This window comes from Rutidosis leptorrhynchoides, chromosome 4 (genome assembly GCF_046630445.1).
Source record: "Rutidosis leptorrhynchoides isolate AG116_Rl617_1_P2 chromosome 4, CSIRO_AGI_Rlap_v1, whole genome shotgun sequence".
Lineage (NCBI taxonomy): Eukaryota > Viridiplantae > Streptophyta > Magnoliopsida > Asterales > Asteraceae > Rutidosis > Rutidosis leptorrhynchoides.
In genome coordinates, this window is record NC_092336.1 from 79,273,934 (window position 1) to 79,294,073 (window position 20,140).

Genomic DNA, 20,140 nt, shown 5'->3' on the forward strand with positions numbered 1-20,140 from the left:
TATAGTTATCAATATTGATAGTAGAAATGACACTGCCCTTTCTAGATATTTTATAAATTAAGGAAATTAACCAAATTGCCCTTTTTGAACGTTTTGCAAAGAGTTCGTCTCAGAAAAATCTTTGCAAAATAGCCCACGCAATTCACAACTTTTCTTTTGCAAATTATGAATGGCCTTTGTGATATGTGGATCGCTTGGATTTCTCGAACATGGCTAAGAAATTTGAGGTCACGATTTGCCAATGGCTCTAGTGAATTGTGAGTTTCGGTCAAATTAGGATAGCCCGCAGTTCGCAAATCGCAAAGTCCACCTTGCGATATGTGAATTGCGAGCTGGACATTATCCAAATATGATTTTCTGACTCTATAGATTTTTTTTTATATTGTTTTAACTTTTAACACTAAATAGATTGGCTATAGAACATTAATTTTCATCAGATAAATAATTTCTAGCTATCACAAATATTACACTCCTTGTAATGTACAATCTTAAACCATTTTTCCCTTTTGATTTTGTGTTATAATGTTTCATCACTATACATGCCGCATAATCATCGTCGATGATGTGCAGGGTGCTAGCCTAATTGTTGTGGCAATGGATGGCAATACTGGAAGCTTGTCACTTGCTAGCGGAATTGGTGAAGGCGAGACAACCAACGTTTGGACGTGTATTTCTGAAAATCTAGGGCCCTTTACGAAAATGAGTTTGAAAATACATTTGTATACTAATTTTTTTTTTTTTTTGAACGGCGATTTTTTGGCATCAGTAGATCATTTCTTTCGACGACCCTCATCATTTGCACGTAACACACACGTTCGGGCGGAAACCCGAACCCGATCGACGGTACCCGATAACACATCCATTCGGGCAGTGATTCCGGGTAGGGGTCCGTGAACGAATCCAGTAAAACCTCCCTATAGGGTCAATATATACCACCATTATTGGTATTCAATTGATTTAAAGAAAATCATGTCATCCCTAAGGATCGAACTCATAACCTCTCCCTATCTCATGACACAAAGTACATGAGTAGAACCGTTGGGCTGTGCCCGCAAGTTCTTTTGTATATTAATTTGAAAGTTCAATTTGCGAAAATGAAATTATCAGAATTGCACTAGTGTAGGATTGTCAATTCATACCATACCGCCTATCTGATTTTGAATATCACTTGAACGTATTGTGAAGACGTACTTTTGTGCGATATAACTATATAAGACACTTATTTAATCAGTCTAATTGTGTTCGTTATGTGCACTGTTAAGTCTAAAATAGATATTATTTTTATGTTAGTTTTTACCTCTAGATCACCATTTGTAAAGGAATGGCATGAGTATATAAATAACATTTTTGTCATCTACAATTACACCAACATCTTCAAACGGATATAGTATCCAAAACACCAGTACCAAAACAGGTAACCAAAATAGGTATTTCTCTGTTCAGGTACTCTTCAGTTTTGATACCATACATAAACTATCCCTATTTCTATATATCTTTTTAAACGCAAAATTGAGAATGTTAACCTTGTACCTCATTAAATCATTCATCATTAAACTAATTGAATTCTCATTCACATTCACTGCCAGAGCTTCTTTTTTCATTTTCGTTTTCTTCCAATTTATCGTTCTTGTTGTTCGGTGTAGATAATCAATAACAATATATGTGGATCGATGTGCAACTAACAACAAAAGCACCACGCAATAGACTAATCGGAAATAACAATAGCACCACGCGATAGACGAAAGTTGTGATCTCAGCGTGTTCTTTGCAATCGTTGTTTTCTAGAGAGACGTGTTTTCGATCGTTCTGGTGAAGGTCGATGACATCGAACGTGGAATGAATATCGAGAGAAGTGGATTAACAGTCATCAGAAGTAGATCGACAGTCAGCAGAAATGGACCACACTAATCGCAAGAACACCATTTGGTATTCAGGTTTTTACTTCAGTTACCTCACTTTAAAACAAAAACACCTAGGAAAATTATTTGAAAATGCATTGAACTTTCACCAAATTCTTATTGTATGCATTCAACTTTCAGATCTTCTATTGTATGCATTAAACTATTTAAATTGTTCTATTATATGTATTTTACCTGTTATAAAAGGTAAACATCAGGTCACCTTAATTTGAAAATTACATAATTGGTCCCTCATGTTTGTAAGATGTTGTATTATTTGTTTTTTTCTAGACATCAAAGAATTGGAGCGAAGTCTATATAAAAATCAAAGATGAATGAGCTTTAATACCGTTAAGTGAGCAAATTTGAGTTTTTTTTAACAATTGTTATAAGAAAAGCTAAAAATGGAAACATACACCGAATCCACTTGTTTTGGGACAATAAGTGCAAGAACTACATGCAAGTATGTAACCCATAAGATATCGCTTCCTGTATCAATATTCAATATGCACATTGAATTCTTTTGGTGGAGAGGCTAGTTTCACTTTTGCAAAATACAATCTACATCATATCAAGAATGTTCAATTTATTATTTAGTATAAATATTATATTAATATTAATATTAATATTAATTAATACGGAGTATTAATATAATGTACCACCAAATATGAAAAATTGGCTGACTCCCAAACAATTACTTAGTATATATACTTCGTACTATTATATGCAAGACCCATAAGATTTTCCTAAAAAAAGTTTCGAACTTTGAAACGTTATGGGTATAAGTTATAACACAACTGCACAATCCATTGATTTTTACACAATAAAATATAATAATACACTTCATATAAACTATTAAGTCTTACAATCAAGACCATACTCTACAAAACATGTTTTTACACACAAATATATACTGTTGAATGCAAGGTTCATGTAACTTTTTTACAAAGTTTGAACTTTGTAAATCATACTTCATGGGCATAACAATTAACAGAAGCCCTGTAATATTTGCACAATAAAAAGTTAGTCGTAATACATACACATAAACAACAATAAGCAAGAATTCAACAGCCAATAACTCCAAAAAAACCAAAAAAAAGTAAGAAAGCACCTGCAAAATTAACCAAAAAACAGTCAATTTTGACTAAATTGTAACAAGAAAAAGAAAACGGATGAGATCTAATGGATGGAAAGTGACGAATTTACAGAAATGATTACACACACTTAAATGGTGAGTTTTGTGTTCTTAAGGAAATTATATGGATTTTAATCTTAATGGAATTTTTAGAAGAAGGAGAAATGGGTTGGGGTTTTTAAAATTAGGCTACTTTCTGTTTTGATGATGAAGATGAAGATGTGAGTGGAAGAGATTTGAGGAGAATGTTAGGACTATCCGCGTCAAAGATAAACATTAGTGGCAAAGGTGCATTATTGCGCAAACATGAAGGACCAATTGCGTAACTTTTTCTACCTATTAACCTAAAACCTTCCCTACAAGTTACTTAATACGTACAATAGAACAATTAAAATAGTTGAATGCATACAATAGGAGATCTGAAAGTTAAATACATACAATAGGAATTTGATGAAAGTTCAATGCATTTATAAACAATTTTCCCAAAACCCCACCATCAAATCGAACATAATCAAACTAAAAAAAAATTATTTATAGTTATCACCAATATAAGTTGCAATTATAAAAACCTGAATCTAGTAAAATATTGCTAAAGTTTCAAATCCCAATCCATTTTCAAACAAAGAAAAAACATTGCTAATCACCCTTTCAGAATAAAATAAAATTAGAAAATAAAGTTTTCTTTTATCAAAGGGTTACAACCTCACTCCCAACTCTAAAAGATCAAACACCATACCCTTCTTCACATATGTTATTACAACCCAATAAACAATTCATTTGCAACCCTACTCACTGCCCGTTTGAAGGTCGGTATACCGTGTAACCGTTGACACCCATTGTCAAATTCGAATAATCAAGTGGCATGTTATACGGGTACCCGTCACCATCCGTATTTCTCAACCCATACAATGGATCAGACCCACCAACCTGCCATTGGTTCTGAACCAATCCATCAATATGTCCGTTCACATAAGGCTGCAAGTTCGATTGTGGTGGAATCAAATCTCTAGAAAAGTCAAACCCACCATTATAACTGCGTTGGAACTCTTCATGAAAACTCCTAGTTCGGTCAAACCTGCATGAGCTCGTTGAAGGGCTCTGCTCCAGTGGACTACCTATATCCCATGGATAAGTGTGCTGATGACTGAAATGGGAAGGCCCGTTATGATATGATGGGCCTGGGCCTGGGCCTGGGCCCACAGATGATCCAATCGGCATTGCATACTCATCTTCAAGTAAATCATTGATGATATCAAGGTGAGGAAATTCATCCGCCAACATACTTTGAGCAAGAGATCTGCTGCTGCTACTGTTATTATCTCTTTGACCCGTTTCCATCCAGTGGGACCCGTTTTGATGTATAGCATCGTGATTCATCCTCCCAAACGAAAAGCTAGGCCCGATTGAATTGATGGAATCCATTCTTTCGGGGGGTTTAGGTAGAAACATGGGCTGTGAATACGAGTGAGAATGGGCTTGACTAAAAGCAGATGAGGAGGCAGAGACTGGACTCCCCATCATAGCATTTCGATAAGACGGTGGACCATAACTGTGAGCCATGGGTGACGGGTCAGGACCAAGGTACCCGGCTGCACTTGCGGAACGGGATAGAAACGGTGTGGCTTGGACCATTGAGATAACCGAAGCAGAAGTGGTGGCATTAGGTCTAGACACTTCAACCAGAGGTGCACTCAAAGGTCTTGACATAGGTGGGGCCGGTACCGTAGTCAATGGCTTAGCTGATACTGGGTGAATAACGGGTTTTTCTTTTTCAGCTGTTGATGTCCCTCGACTGTTAACGGGTTTTTGAGTTGGGTTAGGTGTTTGGTGGACTATTGAGGGCTTTTCGGTTGGTTTCTGGGTCCCAGAATTATGAGTGTGATGTTTGGATACGACTGAACCGTCAGTTGGGTTGGATGAGACTACTGGTTTATCGTTGTTTTGGGAATTTTCAGTGGGTTTTTTGGCGATACCCGAGTCGGACGATGCAGACTTTTTCAGGTCTGATTTGTGAAGGGCACGGGGTGAGGCTTTTGAAGGGCTGTTTGGTGAAGACGGTGCGATAGAAAGAGATATCTTTTCTTTTGAATGTTTCTCGGGTTCCACTTCATCCTTGATGCTTGGCTTTTTTTGCAGGGACACAACAACTTCCTATGATTTAAGAGCACAAGACTATTAGTATCAAGTAAAAGAAACCATTTCTACGTGATGGTTCGATCAGTCCCAATCTATTTAAAACTTTAATACCAATAATTACATATATATATATATAAATATATAAATGATAGTAGTATTTATTAAATATCATACCACTTTCTTGATGACATCACACTCTACTTCATCAGTTGCCTGGTGTTTCTGTGTATTGTTGACCAGTCCCGTAACTTCACCAGCAGTTTTACCTCTCTTCACTTTCCCTCTATGTGGTATAAAAAATCATATGTTACACAAAATGGGTTAAGGTGGCAAATTCAATCCAATTTACCGACAAATCGTCCAGGTTTTGTTTTACTTGTAACAGCTCAAACGAGTAGGTAAAAAAACAAAAACGGGTGAAACTAGTCAGAGGTAAAAAAAGTAAAATTTTAATGTATAAATTATAAAACCCACAAAAATATTTCACATAAAATATTCAGTTATTTATAAATATACTAACTTTTTAAAACACTGACTAAATTTTTGAATGACATAAAATGTATTGAGGGTCGGCCAATCCTGAACAAAAAGTGATTGTTTTGTGACTTCAAGAGAAAAGCAGAATGAAAATGACCTGTTAGGTGAACTTTGGTTTTTATGATTCTGATGTAAATTATCTCTGTAAGACCCACTCATTACTACTGATGGGAGTGAATCCGTTGAACATGTCGATGAGCTATCGTCCATTAATGGCGGAATCTTTTGCCCTCCATTTTGGGTAATAATTACACCACTACTACAAGCTTTAGCGGGTCGATGAGGTTCAGAAGTGTCAGTATCCCAGTTGACTGGACTCGAATCTCTATCATCTGAATCAGGTAGAAGATTTGCATCAGTTACACAATCAACCGAATCTGACATATCATCAGAAAGATCCTCAATTGTTTCAGATTCTTTATGCAAATCTGTATCCTCAATCGGGCTTGATTGTTGAAGTTTCTCCTCTTGGATTACAACATTATGCTTTTCATCCCGTCCTTTATCTTTTGATTTGCGGTTATTTCTTTTCTGCTTCGCCTGTGCATTGAAAAAAATGATTAAAATCCAAAAAAAAAAAAAAAAAAAAAAAAGAGAAGATTACATAAATTTGGGATAAGTATGCATTATCATTACAAACCTGTTTTTTCTTCGATTTCTTGTCTTTATCGGATGCACGTTTAGCTTTCTGTTCACTTTCAGCCATCCAGGCTTCCTCCTCTTCCCGTATGAGCTCTTCCTGCCTCTTCAAAGCAACAGCTTCTTGGTATGCTACTTCTATGTTACTGATATATCATAATATCATAATATTAGTAGTAAGAAAACTTAAAAAAAAAAAAAAAAAAAAAAGGAAACAATTACTATCCACAAAAAAAAAAAGAAACTCAGCCAATATTATCATCATCAATTCATGATCAAATACTAGGGTCAAAGTACATGCCATATTAGTGAATATATATGAGAGAGGACCTGTTGTTGGAACTTGGATAATGGGTTAAACGAATCGAACCAACCCGCAAATACATGTATTGCCTTTCCATAAAGAAGTGCAAAATAATAAGTGGATCCATTACAAAAGATGAAAAATGATCTGATTTAATTTAGATTAGAAAAGCAATATAAGAGGACTGTAAGCATTTTAATACACTACAGAATTTTAGATGATCTTCTGCCCTTCCCATTTTTAGTTCTAGTACATAACTACAAAGTTTATTTACATAAAAAACTGTTACCTGAATATATGGGCTAGAACGAATATTTCAATGGTTCTGCGTCCCAATTCAGTGAGTCGCCTTTCATCACGCTCAATAGCATCCTTACTGAAATCCTCCCCCGAGCCACCATCCTAGAAAAAAGAAAAAAGTAGGCATTATTTTTCTAGTGCAGGCCCAAGGTTGAAAAATACGTGAAAGGCTGTGGAGGCGAACGTTGACCAATGTTGACTTTTAAATAAAAATTACATTAAATATAAATATTTAGAACATAAATATTATAAAAACAAATGATTTATACATAAGATGATGTGGTTTCAGTTTAAACAGTATATAGGTTTTCTATAATGCTTTCTACAATTACAGTGTATGTATTTATTAATTTATCTTTAATTGATACTACGTAAGTCAGAGTTTCTACAAGCTAATTTTTATATGGGCTTGGGAATTCCGTTTACACTAGAATAAGGACAGACAAAAAAGTCGACTTTTGACCGACATTGACCTGACTTTTTAGCGTTGACCAACTAATTAGACGTTTTAGGCGAAACAGGACGGGCTAGTCACCAAACCACCGCAACCACCGTTTGCAACCATGAGTGCAGCTCAAACAGATTGCCTAGAACAGAGATTATAATTTGTGAACTACACAAGATTTGGGAAAGTTAATATGACACGACAATACTCACCTTACGATTTTGAGGACCCTTTTCATCTTTCGGGGGCAATGGTTCCAATGCAGCCCGTTCAAGCAATAGCAATACATCATCGACAAGAATAAATGTGTCACTCTCCATTTTGATAACAGGTATCGGTACTTCTTCTGTATCAGATTTTCCTTTAAGTTTCTTGTTCTTGGCTTGATCTTCAAGAGCTTTTAATCCGCTGTATAACGAGTCCATCACTAAAGTTGATGTGACCTCCTTTTCTATAAAGAATTGCTTTACAACGATTTTCAAAATTGAATCTAATTTCTCCCTTGACATTCGGCGCCTAGAATTTTGATCAATTCCAGACCAGAAACTACAGAAACTGAAACATAGCATAATAAAACAAGAAAAATGTTACAACCCGTTCCTATTTACGAAACAAAGCTAGAGGTGGCAATTTGAACCATAAATTAGGAATGGATTGATTTGGGTTAGTTTTGATTTAACACAAGTAGAACCAGAACATTAATGGGAACATGAGTTGGATGTCTTTGAAATGTAATGGTTAATGCATACAACCCAAAAGTCGCTTTACACGACAACAAATACTGATTAAATTTGTAGATAGTTCATGTAACCATGCCTACCACATATAATTTGTTAGAGAACATTTGGAAGTATTTTGGGTCAAACCAAATAAACCTTAAAAAAGTTTTTTGTTTGGGCACGTTACCCGACCCACCTAAATTGCCACCTCCAGGTAACATGTATCTTACACACAGTAGTTTATAAACTGAGAATGACAAACCTTGACCATCTGGCTTTATCTTCTATCAACTTTACCAGTCTTCCTCTTCTTTCTTCCACAAAACGGCGACATATTTGCTCTACATTTGACAAATATACCCTTACCAGTTCTCTCCTATACTGACGGTCAAGGCACCGAAATGGACGATCTGCTCTTTCCCTGCACACCATTATTGCATGTAAGCATTTGTTTCATATATATTTTCAGGCCAAAAAAGCACCAAAATGTACGGTCTGCATTCCATTTTGAAGGTCAAAATTCAACATAGTAGTATAATATCAAGAGAACATTTGTTTCAGTCTTCAAAACGTTTCCTAACTATGAGGAGAGTACATTATAGATTACTTATCAGTGAGATGGTCTAACTAGACAACTGTCAAAAAAAGTAACAATATTACAAAAGGGAAACAATTTAATATTAACTTCAATCTATTTCCAGGAATAAAGCATTAACTGTCTAACTAGACAACTGTCAAAAAAAGTAACAATATTACAAAAGGGAAACAATTTAATATTAACTTCAATCTATTTCCAGGAATAAAGCATTAACTGCTTGAATATGTAACCAAGAATTACGTTTAATATGATGCAATAAAAAAAAGTGACATATTCTGCATATGTTCTTATCAACCAAGTAAAATACATTATCTTTATCTATATCCATTATATTAAAGTTTTAGTCACCTCCATGATTAAGGCGAAGTAAAACGGAGTAGAAAAACTCTACTGAAATGCAAAAGTATACCAACCATACTTGCATGCAATTGGATATTAAACAATAATGAGAGCTAAATTTAAAGATTTAAAAACCTAGAAACCTGATAACTTGGACTTGAGCTTTTATTATGAGGGTATCAGCATCAACAAACCCATCTAACACTTTTGCCAACTCCATGAATTTTTTCCATCCCCAATCATGCTCTTTTTTCCAAAAACGATGTAACGTATCTGCAAAATTACTTTTGATCAATTACAACACCTAAACAATCATTAGCCAACCATTACAAAACTGCTGACAACAATAAGAGCGACAAGAAAAAAATAACCAACCCGAATATTTAGATTTCTTGGGGTCTTTATTCACCACAGCTATTGTAAATTGCGCAAAATGACTCCATCCTATTTCAGTAAAAAAGAGGTTACTGTTATTGACTTTTTATCACAATCTTCAATAATTAGATAAACAAAATTAACTCTTGATTTGTCCAAGCATACCTGGATAAAGCTTGTCATGGTTTGCAACACATAGAAATAAAGACAGATGATTGCAAACATCACAGCCCTGTGGGTATATCAAGATGTACCTACAACACATACCAAAAAAGTTAATTAAAAACACATACACACATTTACTTGTAACCTCAAGTAAACGATTAGCACATAAATGATTGTACCGTCAGAATGTGCATCAAAATGGATCCACGAGCATAAAAAAGGAAGACGTACCATTTGTAGCCACCAACCTCAAACGCATTACTACGAAGTTCTCTCTTATTAATCTGTGAGAACTTGTCAATTTTCCATGTATACTTCCCATATAGCTCAGAAGGTTTTGGTCCTGCTTGTTTATAAAATCAGTATCAGAAAAGATAGTATATATAAAGGCTGTGAATAAATATACTGTATTTTACACGTTAATTATTTTATCCATGAGCCTAATACAAGAAATAGTACTCTAATAATTTAATAGGCAACCTATCGTGTATGAACTGAATTTCATAAGTTCATCTAGCTGTAAAACCAATAAAATAAGTATACGTATACATATTTCTGAAAAAAGAAAAAAAAAAGTAGATGGTGGTCAAGTAAGACGTCTTTAAGATAGATTGATCACTACAATATGACTCAAATATAAACAACTGGAGCTCAATTATGTATAAAACGATGATTTAACAGATTATTTTACATATGTAAGATACACTTAATCTCGGGTAAACAAAGGTAACGTACCACAATCATCATCATCGTCAGTATCCCAGTAAGGCGGTGACGTTGAAGTGATCCCGTTCTCCACCTGCTCAGAAGACCGCCATTCGGCCAACGCTTCACCCGACCGCTGCTGCCCGTTTGATAATCCGTCTAGTGATCTGCTAATACCAGACTCTTCACTCGAACTCCCCGCCATTTTCCACCGCAAAGCTCCCTAAACCCTTATCCAATTTCCCCTAAAATTACCAACAAAACAAACATCATCATCATCAAATTCACCAATCATATCTCAGTCCTAATGAATTAACTGTATCTGATTCGAAAGTATTAAATCAGTACCAATTCAAATCATGGATTATTACAGATAAACAAACTCGCTAACAGCTTTATCAGTTCTAATTTCACTTCAATTGATTCTATGGAAACTTTAATAAACCCTAAACATGATCTAGCAAAATAAAACCCTAATCAAACACACAAGTAGATAAAACTATCAGATGAGGATACCATACACGTAAGCATATAAATTAAATTTTTAAGCAATTAGTAAGCCCTAATTTTATGTGAATCCAATTTAAAGTCCGATTGAGTTGTTATCCGAATTCAAATACAGGTATAAATGAAAAGGAAAGATCAATTGCATGCAAAGTGATGAAATAAAACGCAAACCCTAATTGAATAAATTATAACAAATCGGGATATTAATCTGAGATTGCAAGGGATCGAATGATGAGAAGAGAATTATATGAACCTGAGAAGAACGAAAATAAGTGGTTGAATGAAGCGATTATTAGAAGCTGATTTTAGGTCTGAGAAAGAAAGAAGGAGGCGAGATAGAGAAAGAAATAGATATAGAGATAGACACAGAAAACAAAGAAGACAGGACAAGAGAGAGAAAGTTTAAGATTTGAGGTACAAGGAGCAGCAGAGTAAAAGAAAAAAAATAACAAAAAAATACGAAGTAACAAATTTTCTTAAAAAGATTTATTTACCAAAAAACATAACATAAATAATACGTAGTATATCGATATCGATATATCGAATCGAAGTATCAACAAAATACAACCAAAAAACATAACATAAACAATATATCGATAAATCAAGCCCAAATTAAACTGCAAAAAACATATAAACACAAGCTAATCTAAAACAAACAAACGTGTCATCAATAAGGTAGGCAAACAACTAATATAGCTACCTACAACACAAACAATGTTAAACATTAACCTTTGACCTGGCTCCACCTAAAACCATTTTTGACATAACAACAAACTATCGAGAGAACGCCGAGACCCGTTGATCCGTTAGAAATCAAGGAACAAAGTAACACCAACATCCACTAAGCTCCACGAACTGTCACAAAGAGATCCCAACTTGCCAAAAAAATGATGTCACCTCATATTTGAAACCTCGTCTTCAACAGGGAGATCATCTTCTAGTTCAAATTCGACAGCGTCACCGAAAAGGAGAGGACCCGGCACAAACCCGTGGAACGAGCACCAACTTCAGAGGTAAAAACCACGGCAACATCCACATCGTGTCGCCACCAACAGCGGCGAACAACCACCACTAACAGGGTGAACGACCATCCAACCGATCGGAGAGGCTAAACCTGTCACCACTGCTAAAATAACCACGCATGTGGACACCACCAACAAGGTGGTGAACCATCGATAAACACAGCAGGGTTACGAGCCTGAGAAGGTGAAAGGGACCCACCAAACAACAGTAGCAAACGGTGGCCACCAACAGAGTAGTGAGCCATCAGCCCCCACTGTTACAAATAGTCTAACACATCCGCCGCCGGAAAAAGCGCCGAAATTACGACAAGAAATGATCCAAGACACCGTAGTCAAACCCACCACGAGTACGAGGGTGGAGAGAGGTTGCGACTTATATATCAGAACTTTAAACGCCTGAGAGAGAATGGAAAGAACTTCATCGAAGCGAAGGAGAACCGGTGAGGGTTGAACCCTCCGTACCACGCGCATGAACCGGTGGCCGGATGTGGCTGAGCAAGTCAGGACAACAAAGAGTATATAAGAACTTAATCTCATTATTACTTGTATTATCTAAGACAGCCTAAAAAGAATACAAGAATATAAATTGAGACGGAAGAAGTATATGTTTTTTTTATGGAAAAACATATGTTAGACTATAAAAGATTCAATCTGGTTGAACTACAAATTGATAGGATAAACTCCAATTAATATGTTTGATAAAATTCATCGATCTATTTGATATTAATAATTGAGCATGATCCTAACCGACACTACATTAATGAGAAAATAAACCCTTAAATATTAGACAAATGACATCGTGATCGTCCATCGAGTTTCTTGAGTAATAGATTCCAATTAATTGTAGTGAGCATCCGCTTATCAGCCAATTCACAACCACATTACTTGATATGTGTCTCAACCTAATCTTATCGTCGTAAGACCAAAGCTACATTAATGGCGGAGCTTGAAGGTTGCGGTTGGAGGGGCTAAATTTTTTATAATGTGTGATATGTTTTTTAGTAAGAAAAAACGCTAACTTTAATGGACAAAATTGTATATTTTATACACATTTTAGGTGACAATATCGATCATAATTATACATCATTTAAGTTAACTTCTTAAACTTTAGTTTTAAGCTTGATTTCAAGGTAAAAATACCCAAGATATGTGAAAGAATGAAGTAGATTGTTGATGAAAACAAAATATGCACGCCTTCACCATTTTCGTCATCTCTTTTTCATACGGACTCCGATTTAGTTGATTCAAAAGTTCAAACGTCCGTAACTCAAAAGGCTAAAAAATACAATTACTTACTGAAACTTTTGGAGGGGCGAGGGCCCCCTCCTACCCTAATAAAGCTCCGCCCTGTATGCGTTTATATCAGTGTCTTACATGTATTCACTCAAATGTCCAAAACATTCATACTAATCAAACGATGTAGCATGAACTATATATTATCAATCTACCATTATTAATCATTTAATAACCTATATGAATGATCAAACATCAAACTAACATAATAATGGGTACGTCTTTGAGGCAAGCACACATCAATTAATTCCAACAATCGTATTAGTACAAGTCAATAAATTAAACAATTCAACACTAGGGTAAGTGAATTAAAAAAAAAAAAAAAAAATTAGTTCACAATTTAGATTTGGGTCAAACACAATTTCAAACAAATATAACACAAAAGATTATTATTTGCATTAACCAAATAATAAAATGAAAAGTACAAATTGTTTAATTGTTGAACAATCTTCAAAATATGAGTAATAATCTTAAAAAAGTTACAATATCCCAAAATCAGTACATGCCTCCTTCTGTTCGTGCAACCCTCAAATGATAGAAAAAATGAGTTTAAAGAATGATTATTCAATTGATGATTCATGTAGAGATGTCCATAGGAAACAAAATTTGGAAGAACTTTTTTACATGGCTAAAACATGTCAAAAAAATCTCCAATGTGAGATCCAAATGTCTCTAAAATCCGCCCTCAATAATAATCAGTTCATTAATATAGAACTCTCCGCCCATCTTTTAATTATATGCGACATGGTCATCTTGTTAATTTTAAGGGTCTTGTTGAATAAAAAAATATCATTTGAATCAGAAAATTTTTCATATATATTTAAAAATAAGTTCGATGATATTGCATCAAAACGTAATATTTCTAAAAGTTACAAATAAATTAACTATAGAATATATTGTTGGACCATCCGGTGTTAGCCCGGATGGCCACCTCCCGGGATAGGCCTCGCTTCTGGCGCAGGTTCGATTCTTTGGGGGGGCGAGGTTTTCCCACAAATGCTGACGGGTACCTACGTCTTCTTCTGGGTGCGTGGGGCCACAGATAAAATCGATTCTCCTCCGGGGATTCGAGAGTGGGTTTCCTCGTAACGTGTGAGTGTGTCTAACCAACTAATCTGGCCGTTAAAATATATATATATATATATATATATATATATATATATATATATATATATATATATATATATATATATATATATATATATATATATATATATATATATATATATATATTGTTGGACTACATTTTCGGACCCCTTTAAAATTTTGGCTATGTGCAATTGCACACTTTGCATACCTCAAAATCTGGCCCTGATAATAGGTGATGTCCAGATGTAAGTAGATCCTAGCCCATTCATGACTGCCAAGCTAATACTCGATGGAAACTTCAAAAATATAGTAAACTATCCAAATGAAACTTGTAGCTCTTTGATTAACAAGTATTTGAGTTTCTGAATCAACTAAAATGAAGTTCAGATGAAATAGGTATGATTAAACGGCGACAACTAGCAAAAAAATCTCTATAAAATGTGTGTCCATTCTTCGATAAAAATCCATCGATTATGCCCTTAACTCCAAGTCTTACACCATTCACCTCATATAAAATTTTTAAATCAAAAAAGTAATGAAAGTTCTTAAAAACGACTCAAATAAACAAATAAACGAGGTGAAAGTACCGACAAACATGTATATAATATGCGTATAGAATAGACAATGTCATGGATTAACTCAAGCACATCCCTGATGGCAGTATTATAGGAGACGGCATTTGGAATAGACATACAATTGTTATTTGGCGTAGCCGATACCCATAACCAAAATACTAACTAATTCATTGTAACGTGGATTAAAGTACTTCTTAATTTTAAGGACTATGTATCGAGACGCCAGTTAAATATGTGATTTTATATATGTAGGTCACTTGTATTTAAAAACAATTTTGTAGGCCACTTATTTTTGTGATTTGTTGCGTTTCTACAAAATCCAGTCAGATCACTTTTATTTAAAAACGATTTTGTAGGCCTTGTAATTTGTTGTGTTTCTACTAAATCCAGTCAAAAGATTACCAGGATAATATATTATTATACAATTAAATCAAATATTTCATTTCGAAGTTTGAACATCATTCACTTGAATTTATAAAATACTATGCATAAAATCTGTAAATATCCATAGTTTATACCACCTACAATCCTACATTTGGCAAACTGCATGAAAGAAAAATATAACTAGCGAGAATGGAGCTTGATCAAGCATAAAATCGCAACTAGGGCAGAGATAGTCTCGATCAACAAAAGAGGGGTTTTTTGGGGTCAACTACATCACTATTCCGGTCAGGTATATCCTGATAACCCGAGTCAGGATTACAATCTCGATATGGTTGTTAATGGTTGGTGGCCGTCCAGTTAGTCGGAAGAGATTAGTTGAAGGGGGGAAAAAACTAAAAAGACGAATAAACCTTTGTGAAGTGTGTAGGAAAAGATGAGAAGATGAGAGAGGATGAGAGAGAGAATGAGAGGATGACTCCTCTAGTTATAGAGAACTAGAGTTTTTTTTAGGAGGGGGGACTCATGGGCGTTTCATATGTAAAGCGCAAGTCCAATGACCAAACATGATGGGCTATGCATATCATCAAGTTTTTCAAGTTCGGTATTTTATCTCACCTACGACTAGGTTTAACCCTTCGCCTTACGCCGTCAACCGTGAGAGCCTAAACTCTCCTGACGGGTGCTATAAGTGGTCACCTCTTTACATGCCCAAACAATCGAAGGTGTTCTTCTCTTAGCTTGTAGATGATGCTCCCAATATCTAGGTTATCTCTAAAAACTCCATTTGGGATCATATCTAGCATAATTTTACCACACGTCCAGCAAAACATCCACATTTCTGCTACCTCCATCCTCCGCTCTTCGGCCTTCGGCCAACACTCAGATCCGTACAACGCGGAAGGTCTAATTGCCACTTTAATGAACTTCCCTTTCAGTTTAAGGGGTACCTTCTTGCTGCATAGGACTCCTGCTGCTCCCTCCACTTCAACCATCCTACCTTAATACGATGTGACACGTCTACATCTATCTTCCCGACTTGTGAAGTACCGAGCCTAGGTATCTAAAAGAATCTTGCAAGAGCAAGATCTGATCCCCGATGCTGATATTCACTCCATAAAAGTCATCATCTTTGTTCCTAACAAAATCACACCTAAGGTATTCCGCCTTCGGTCTACTAATATTTTAAACCGTATTAACGCACCTAAAAAATTTACAAACTATTTACATTTTACTCCCATGAACTATAAATTCATGTACAAACATCGCTGAAACTTTATAAAACTTCATAATTTCCACAATGTTGTCGTATTAATGAGTACATAACGAATTCTGTCTCGGCAATAAGAACAATGGATATCGCATACCTAGAACCTTGTATCATTTTCCTTTTATGAAGCAATTATAACGGTACATTTGCCTTTATCTATCTATCTAAAACCTATAACAAAACAAAAACTTGATGAATTTCTTGTACATAGTATCATACATTGATTAAAAAAAAAAAATTAAAATTAAAATATTAAAAAGTACATATGCAGTATCCTACGTTGATGAATTTCATGATGGTTTTAAGGTCTCACATGTCAATGGGACCATTCTCCATAGTTCAAAATCTGTCCTTTGGTCCAACTTCAATTCTATCGTTTTAAGTAAATCAGATTACAATCTAATAACTAATTCCCATTTCATATTGTACTAGTGTATCAGTAGGACATTGAGACCCGCCCGAAAGGGTTAGATGAGATAAGGGGTCATATTCACATACGATCTCAGCAAGGTTTAAGTTACGTTCAATACAGGTTTTAAAGCTGTTTGCGCTTCGGCTACTTTTACCTATTTCATTCCAACTAAACCACTACCACTACTGCCACAACAATATCAGCAACTAATAGTTAATCCAGTTTGCAAGGGGGACCCACAATCAGCTACCCGCTCCACCATTCCTATCTCTTATCTCCTATCAACGATAGAAGGAAACACTTGTTAAATGCGTCTAGTATGATCAATTGTTCTATTTGTAGTTGAAAGAAGTTCTTATAAGTAGGAATTAAAAAAATATGACAACAAGTATAGTGAGTATATACATTCTATCCATATAATTAAATTGGTGAATATGACAAAATCAGAAAAAGAGAAGAAAACTCACTATCAAACTTGTAATCACCAATCGTCATCCATGAAATTCAGTATTGAGTCTGCCACTCCATGCAATTATCAAAATCAAAACTGCTTGCACAATCCAATAAGGCATTTTGTTGATGTTCATATCTACATATATAATTCAACCCCACAAGAAGCTCACATATGGCTGATTCTGTCTTCTTTCTATCAGCAAAATACAACGTTTGCAAAAGAAGCACATTAGTTCTAGAAACGATTTGTTGTTGCTACAAATTCCTTTCATTTTGCCACCGAATCATGTTGTGTGCCAAAGGTGCAAGCCAAGCAAGTATCTCATCAAGCCTATCTTTCCAATCATGTGCAAGAGGCGCATCATATATTGCTAAATTTTTCGCATAAGATTTCAAACTCATCTTTAAACCCAATCGCAAACTAGTTGGTAACATCTGATACAAATCATCTCTAGCTTCTTCACCAACTAAATGTGGGTACTGAAGCAATTTCTCAATCACAATTATAACATTAGCATAATGCAACGCCAATGCAGATCCTCCTATTGTACTTGTAGGAGCTTGTACCATTAACCTGCTTTTCAAAAAAGTCTTACAATCGCTCATCAAGTTGACCAATCATAGGTATCCGAATCTGAAAACTTGAATAATTTGTACCATCTTTCATTACTCTACTTGAAACACTACAAGAACCTGAAATCTGACTGCTTCTATCATCATCTTTTTGTACAGAACCATCATCGAAATCATCAAACTTTGAAACCAGAATACCGATATTTAAACACTCCATAATTGATCTCCCTGGACCCAGCCCACAAACAAAATTAAAATCCTCAGATTTGAACAAAGATACTTCCCCCTTTTTTGGTCCAGCCAGAGGCTTAACCCTAACCCTAACCGCCCTTTTCTCAAATCCCGAATTACTAAAACCGGATTTAACACTACTACACAGATCAATCTGACCTGAAACCTGACTTTAACTTCTACACGAATGCAAATTCGCATTCATAGACACATTACTATTGCTAAACATATCTCGTCTACTAATAGTACCAACGAAAACTAAACAAATACGAGCGTAAAGAGTACATACAGTTCGTGCTAGCATCTCCACAATTTTATCATAAGTCTGATGCCACAAAGAAACATCCTTCAAATGCCTAACATCTTGTTTCTGCCAGATCACTTTCTGCTCGAAAACCTTTCGGCTTTCTGCGTGTTGATTCTGCTGAAACTTCTTCATAGCAGCTTCCAATTCATTCAAAACCTCCATTTCACTATACAAACGTGCAGTCGAATTAACGTACCGTTCCATTCTACGCACCATCGCGTCCATATCCTTAACTAAAAACCCTAATTCACTAACATCAATAGCTCCGGTAAGTATATCATTATAAACATGTTGAAACCCTTGCAATTGAGGTACCGTACACTTGTTCCCTAACCTAGAAACAACACCTGCAATGAAACTCAGATCGTCTAATTTCTCCGATAACGCTAATTGTAATAAAAGATATGTTTCGTCAGAAGAAATAAGGGTTTTTTACGCCGTCGGATTTTAGGATTTCGGATTTCAAGATTAGGATCTCGGAATTGGTTAAGGATTTGTGAAGATGAACCGTTTTTGACATCACATTAGCGATTTCAAATGATAAGATTCAGATTGTTGACGGAATTTTGCGTAAATTGTGGCTGGTGTTTTTATGTGGTTTTGATGAAGATGATGATGATGAGTCTAATTGTAGAGCATGTTTGATATTTGAACTCATTTGATTACTGAGTTTCAGTAATCAAGGTTCAGCTACCATTGTGAGATCTGTTTCAATAAGTTAATGATTTTAGTGTGGTAGATCTATTTAGTTTGGAGTGTTTTTGGTAATTGGATTATGCATTAGCTGCGAATATTGGGTTAATTTATGGTTTAGAAAGGGAGCAAATGATTAAAAAATGAAAGATTGGAGGGAAATAATCAAATAAGGTATGGGGGTTTACTTGAAGAATGAAGAGGGGAAAATGGCAGTTTGAATGGAGCCACTCATATCAACTGCACCACTTACTGTATTTCTTATACTCCGTACTAAGCTTTTATATTGACGAAGAAAACAAAATGACAAAATTCGTTCCTCTATTTGTTCCATTTCTTTTTTTTAGTCCCTCTCAGTCAAACTCGTTTTTAATAGTCCTTAAATGCCATTTTCATTCCCAATTTAGTCCCTGCTATTACTTGGTGTAAACGTCCATTAGCTAAATGAATCATATGCCAGTCACGTGATGATTTAAAACATATCTAAGGTAAAGTCAACGCTGGATAGAACCCTAATTCAGTTTTGTTTCTCTCACGACCTGCACCAAATCAAAATTCGATCCAAGGTAATTCAGTAATTTTTTTTTATTTTCTTTTTGTAGAATTAAATAATAGATATAATTGACAAGATAAATCATATGCTACAGGAAGGTAAGAATTGCGGTTTCATTTGCTGGGTGGATCCTCCAATGGAAGATATATTAATTGAAAAAGATGCTCAATTACAAAGATGGAAGAATTTTATATATTTCAGTTGTTTTTTTCCTGTTTGTTATTGGTATTTCACCAACAGATAGTACTTTTTTATTTGTAATGTGATAGATTGAAGAAGACAATGAACATGTATTTGGATTGCAATTGAGCATTGTGTATGCTGTTCTACAATGTAATTTGATTCAGTTATATAATGTATGGAACTTTATTGCAATTGATCAATGGAATTTGATTCAGTCTCTATTGGTAGTGACTGTTATGTACCCATGTTGACTGTTTTTGACCCATTTTATGTATCAGGTTAACATGATGACTGTTTTTAACC

The 20,140-nt window shown here is 35.1% G+C and overlaps 1 protein-coding gene and 1 pseudogene across 1 annotated transcript; both read right to left on the reverse strand.

Annotated features, from left to right (window-relative positions):
- Positions 1-3,546: 3,546 nt before the first annotated feature.
- LOC139844154 (TNF receptor-associated factor homolog 1a-like) lies at positions 3,547-11,205 on the reverse strand. Its single transcript, XM_071834360.1, has 13 exons — positions 11,056-11,205; positions 10,326-10,540; positions 9,822-9,933; positions 9,591-9,679; positions 9,426-9,494; positions 9,194-9,323; positions 8,376-8,534; positions 7,607-7,949; positions 6,939-7,051; positions 6,347-6,491; positions 5,804-6,246; positions 5,344-5,452; positions 3,547-5,184 (listed from the first exon to the last, which is right to left on the reverse strand). The coding sequence occupies exons 2-13, from the start codon at positions 10,498-10,500 to the stop codon at positions 3,823-3,825; spliced, it is 3,249 nt and encodes a 1,082-aa protein (XP_071690461.1). The 5' UTR covers positions 10,501-10,540; positions 11,056-11,205; the 3' UTR covers positions 3,547-3,822.
- Positions 11,206-16,963: 5,758 nt separating this feature from the next.
- LOC139840757 (protein PSK SIMULATOR 1-like) lies at positions 16,964-19,285 on the reverse strand (annotated as a pseudogene).
- Positions 19,286-20,140: the final 855 nt, after the last annotated feature.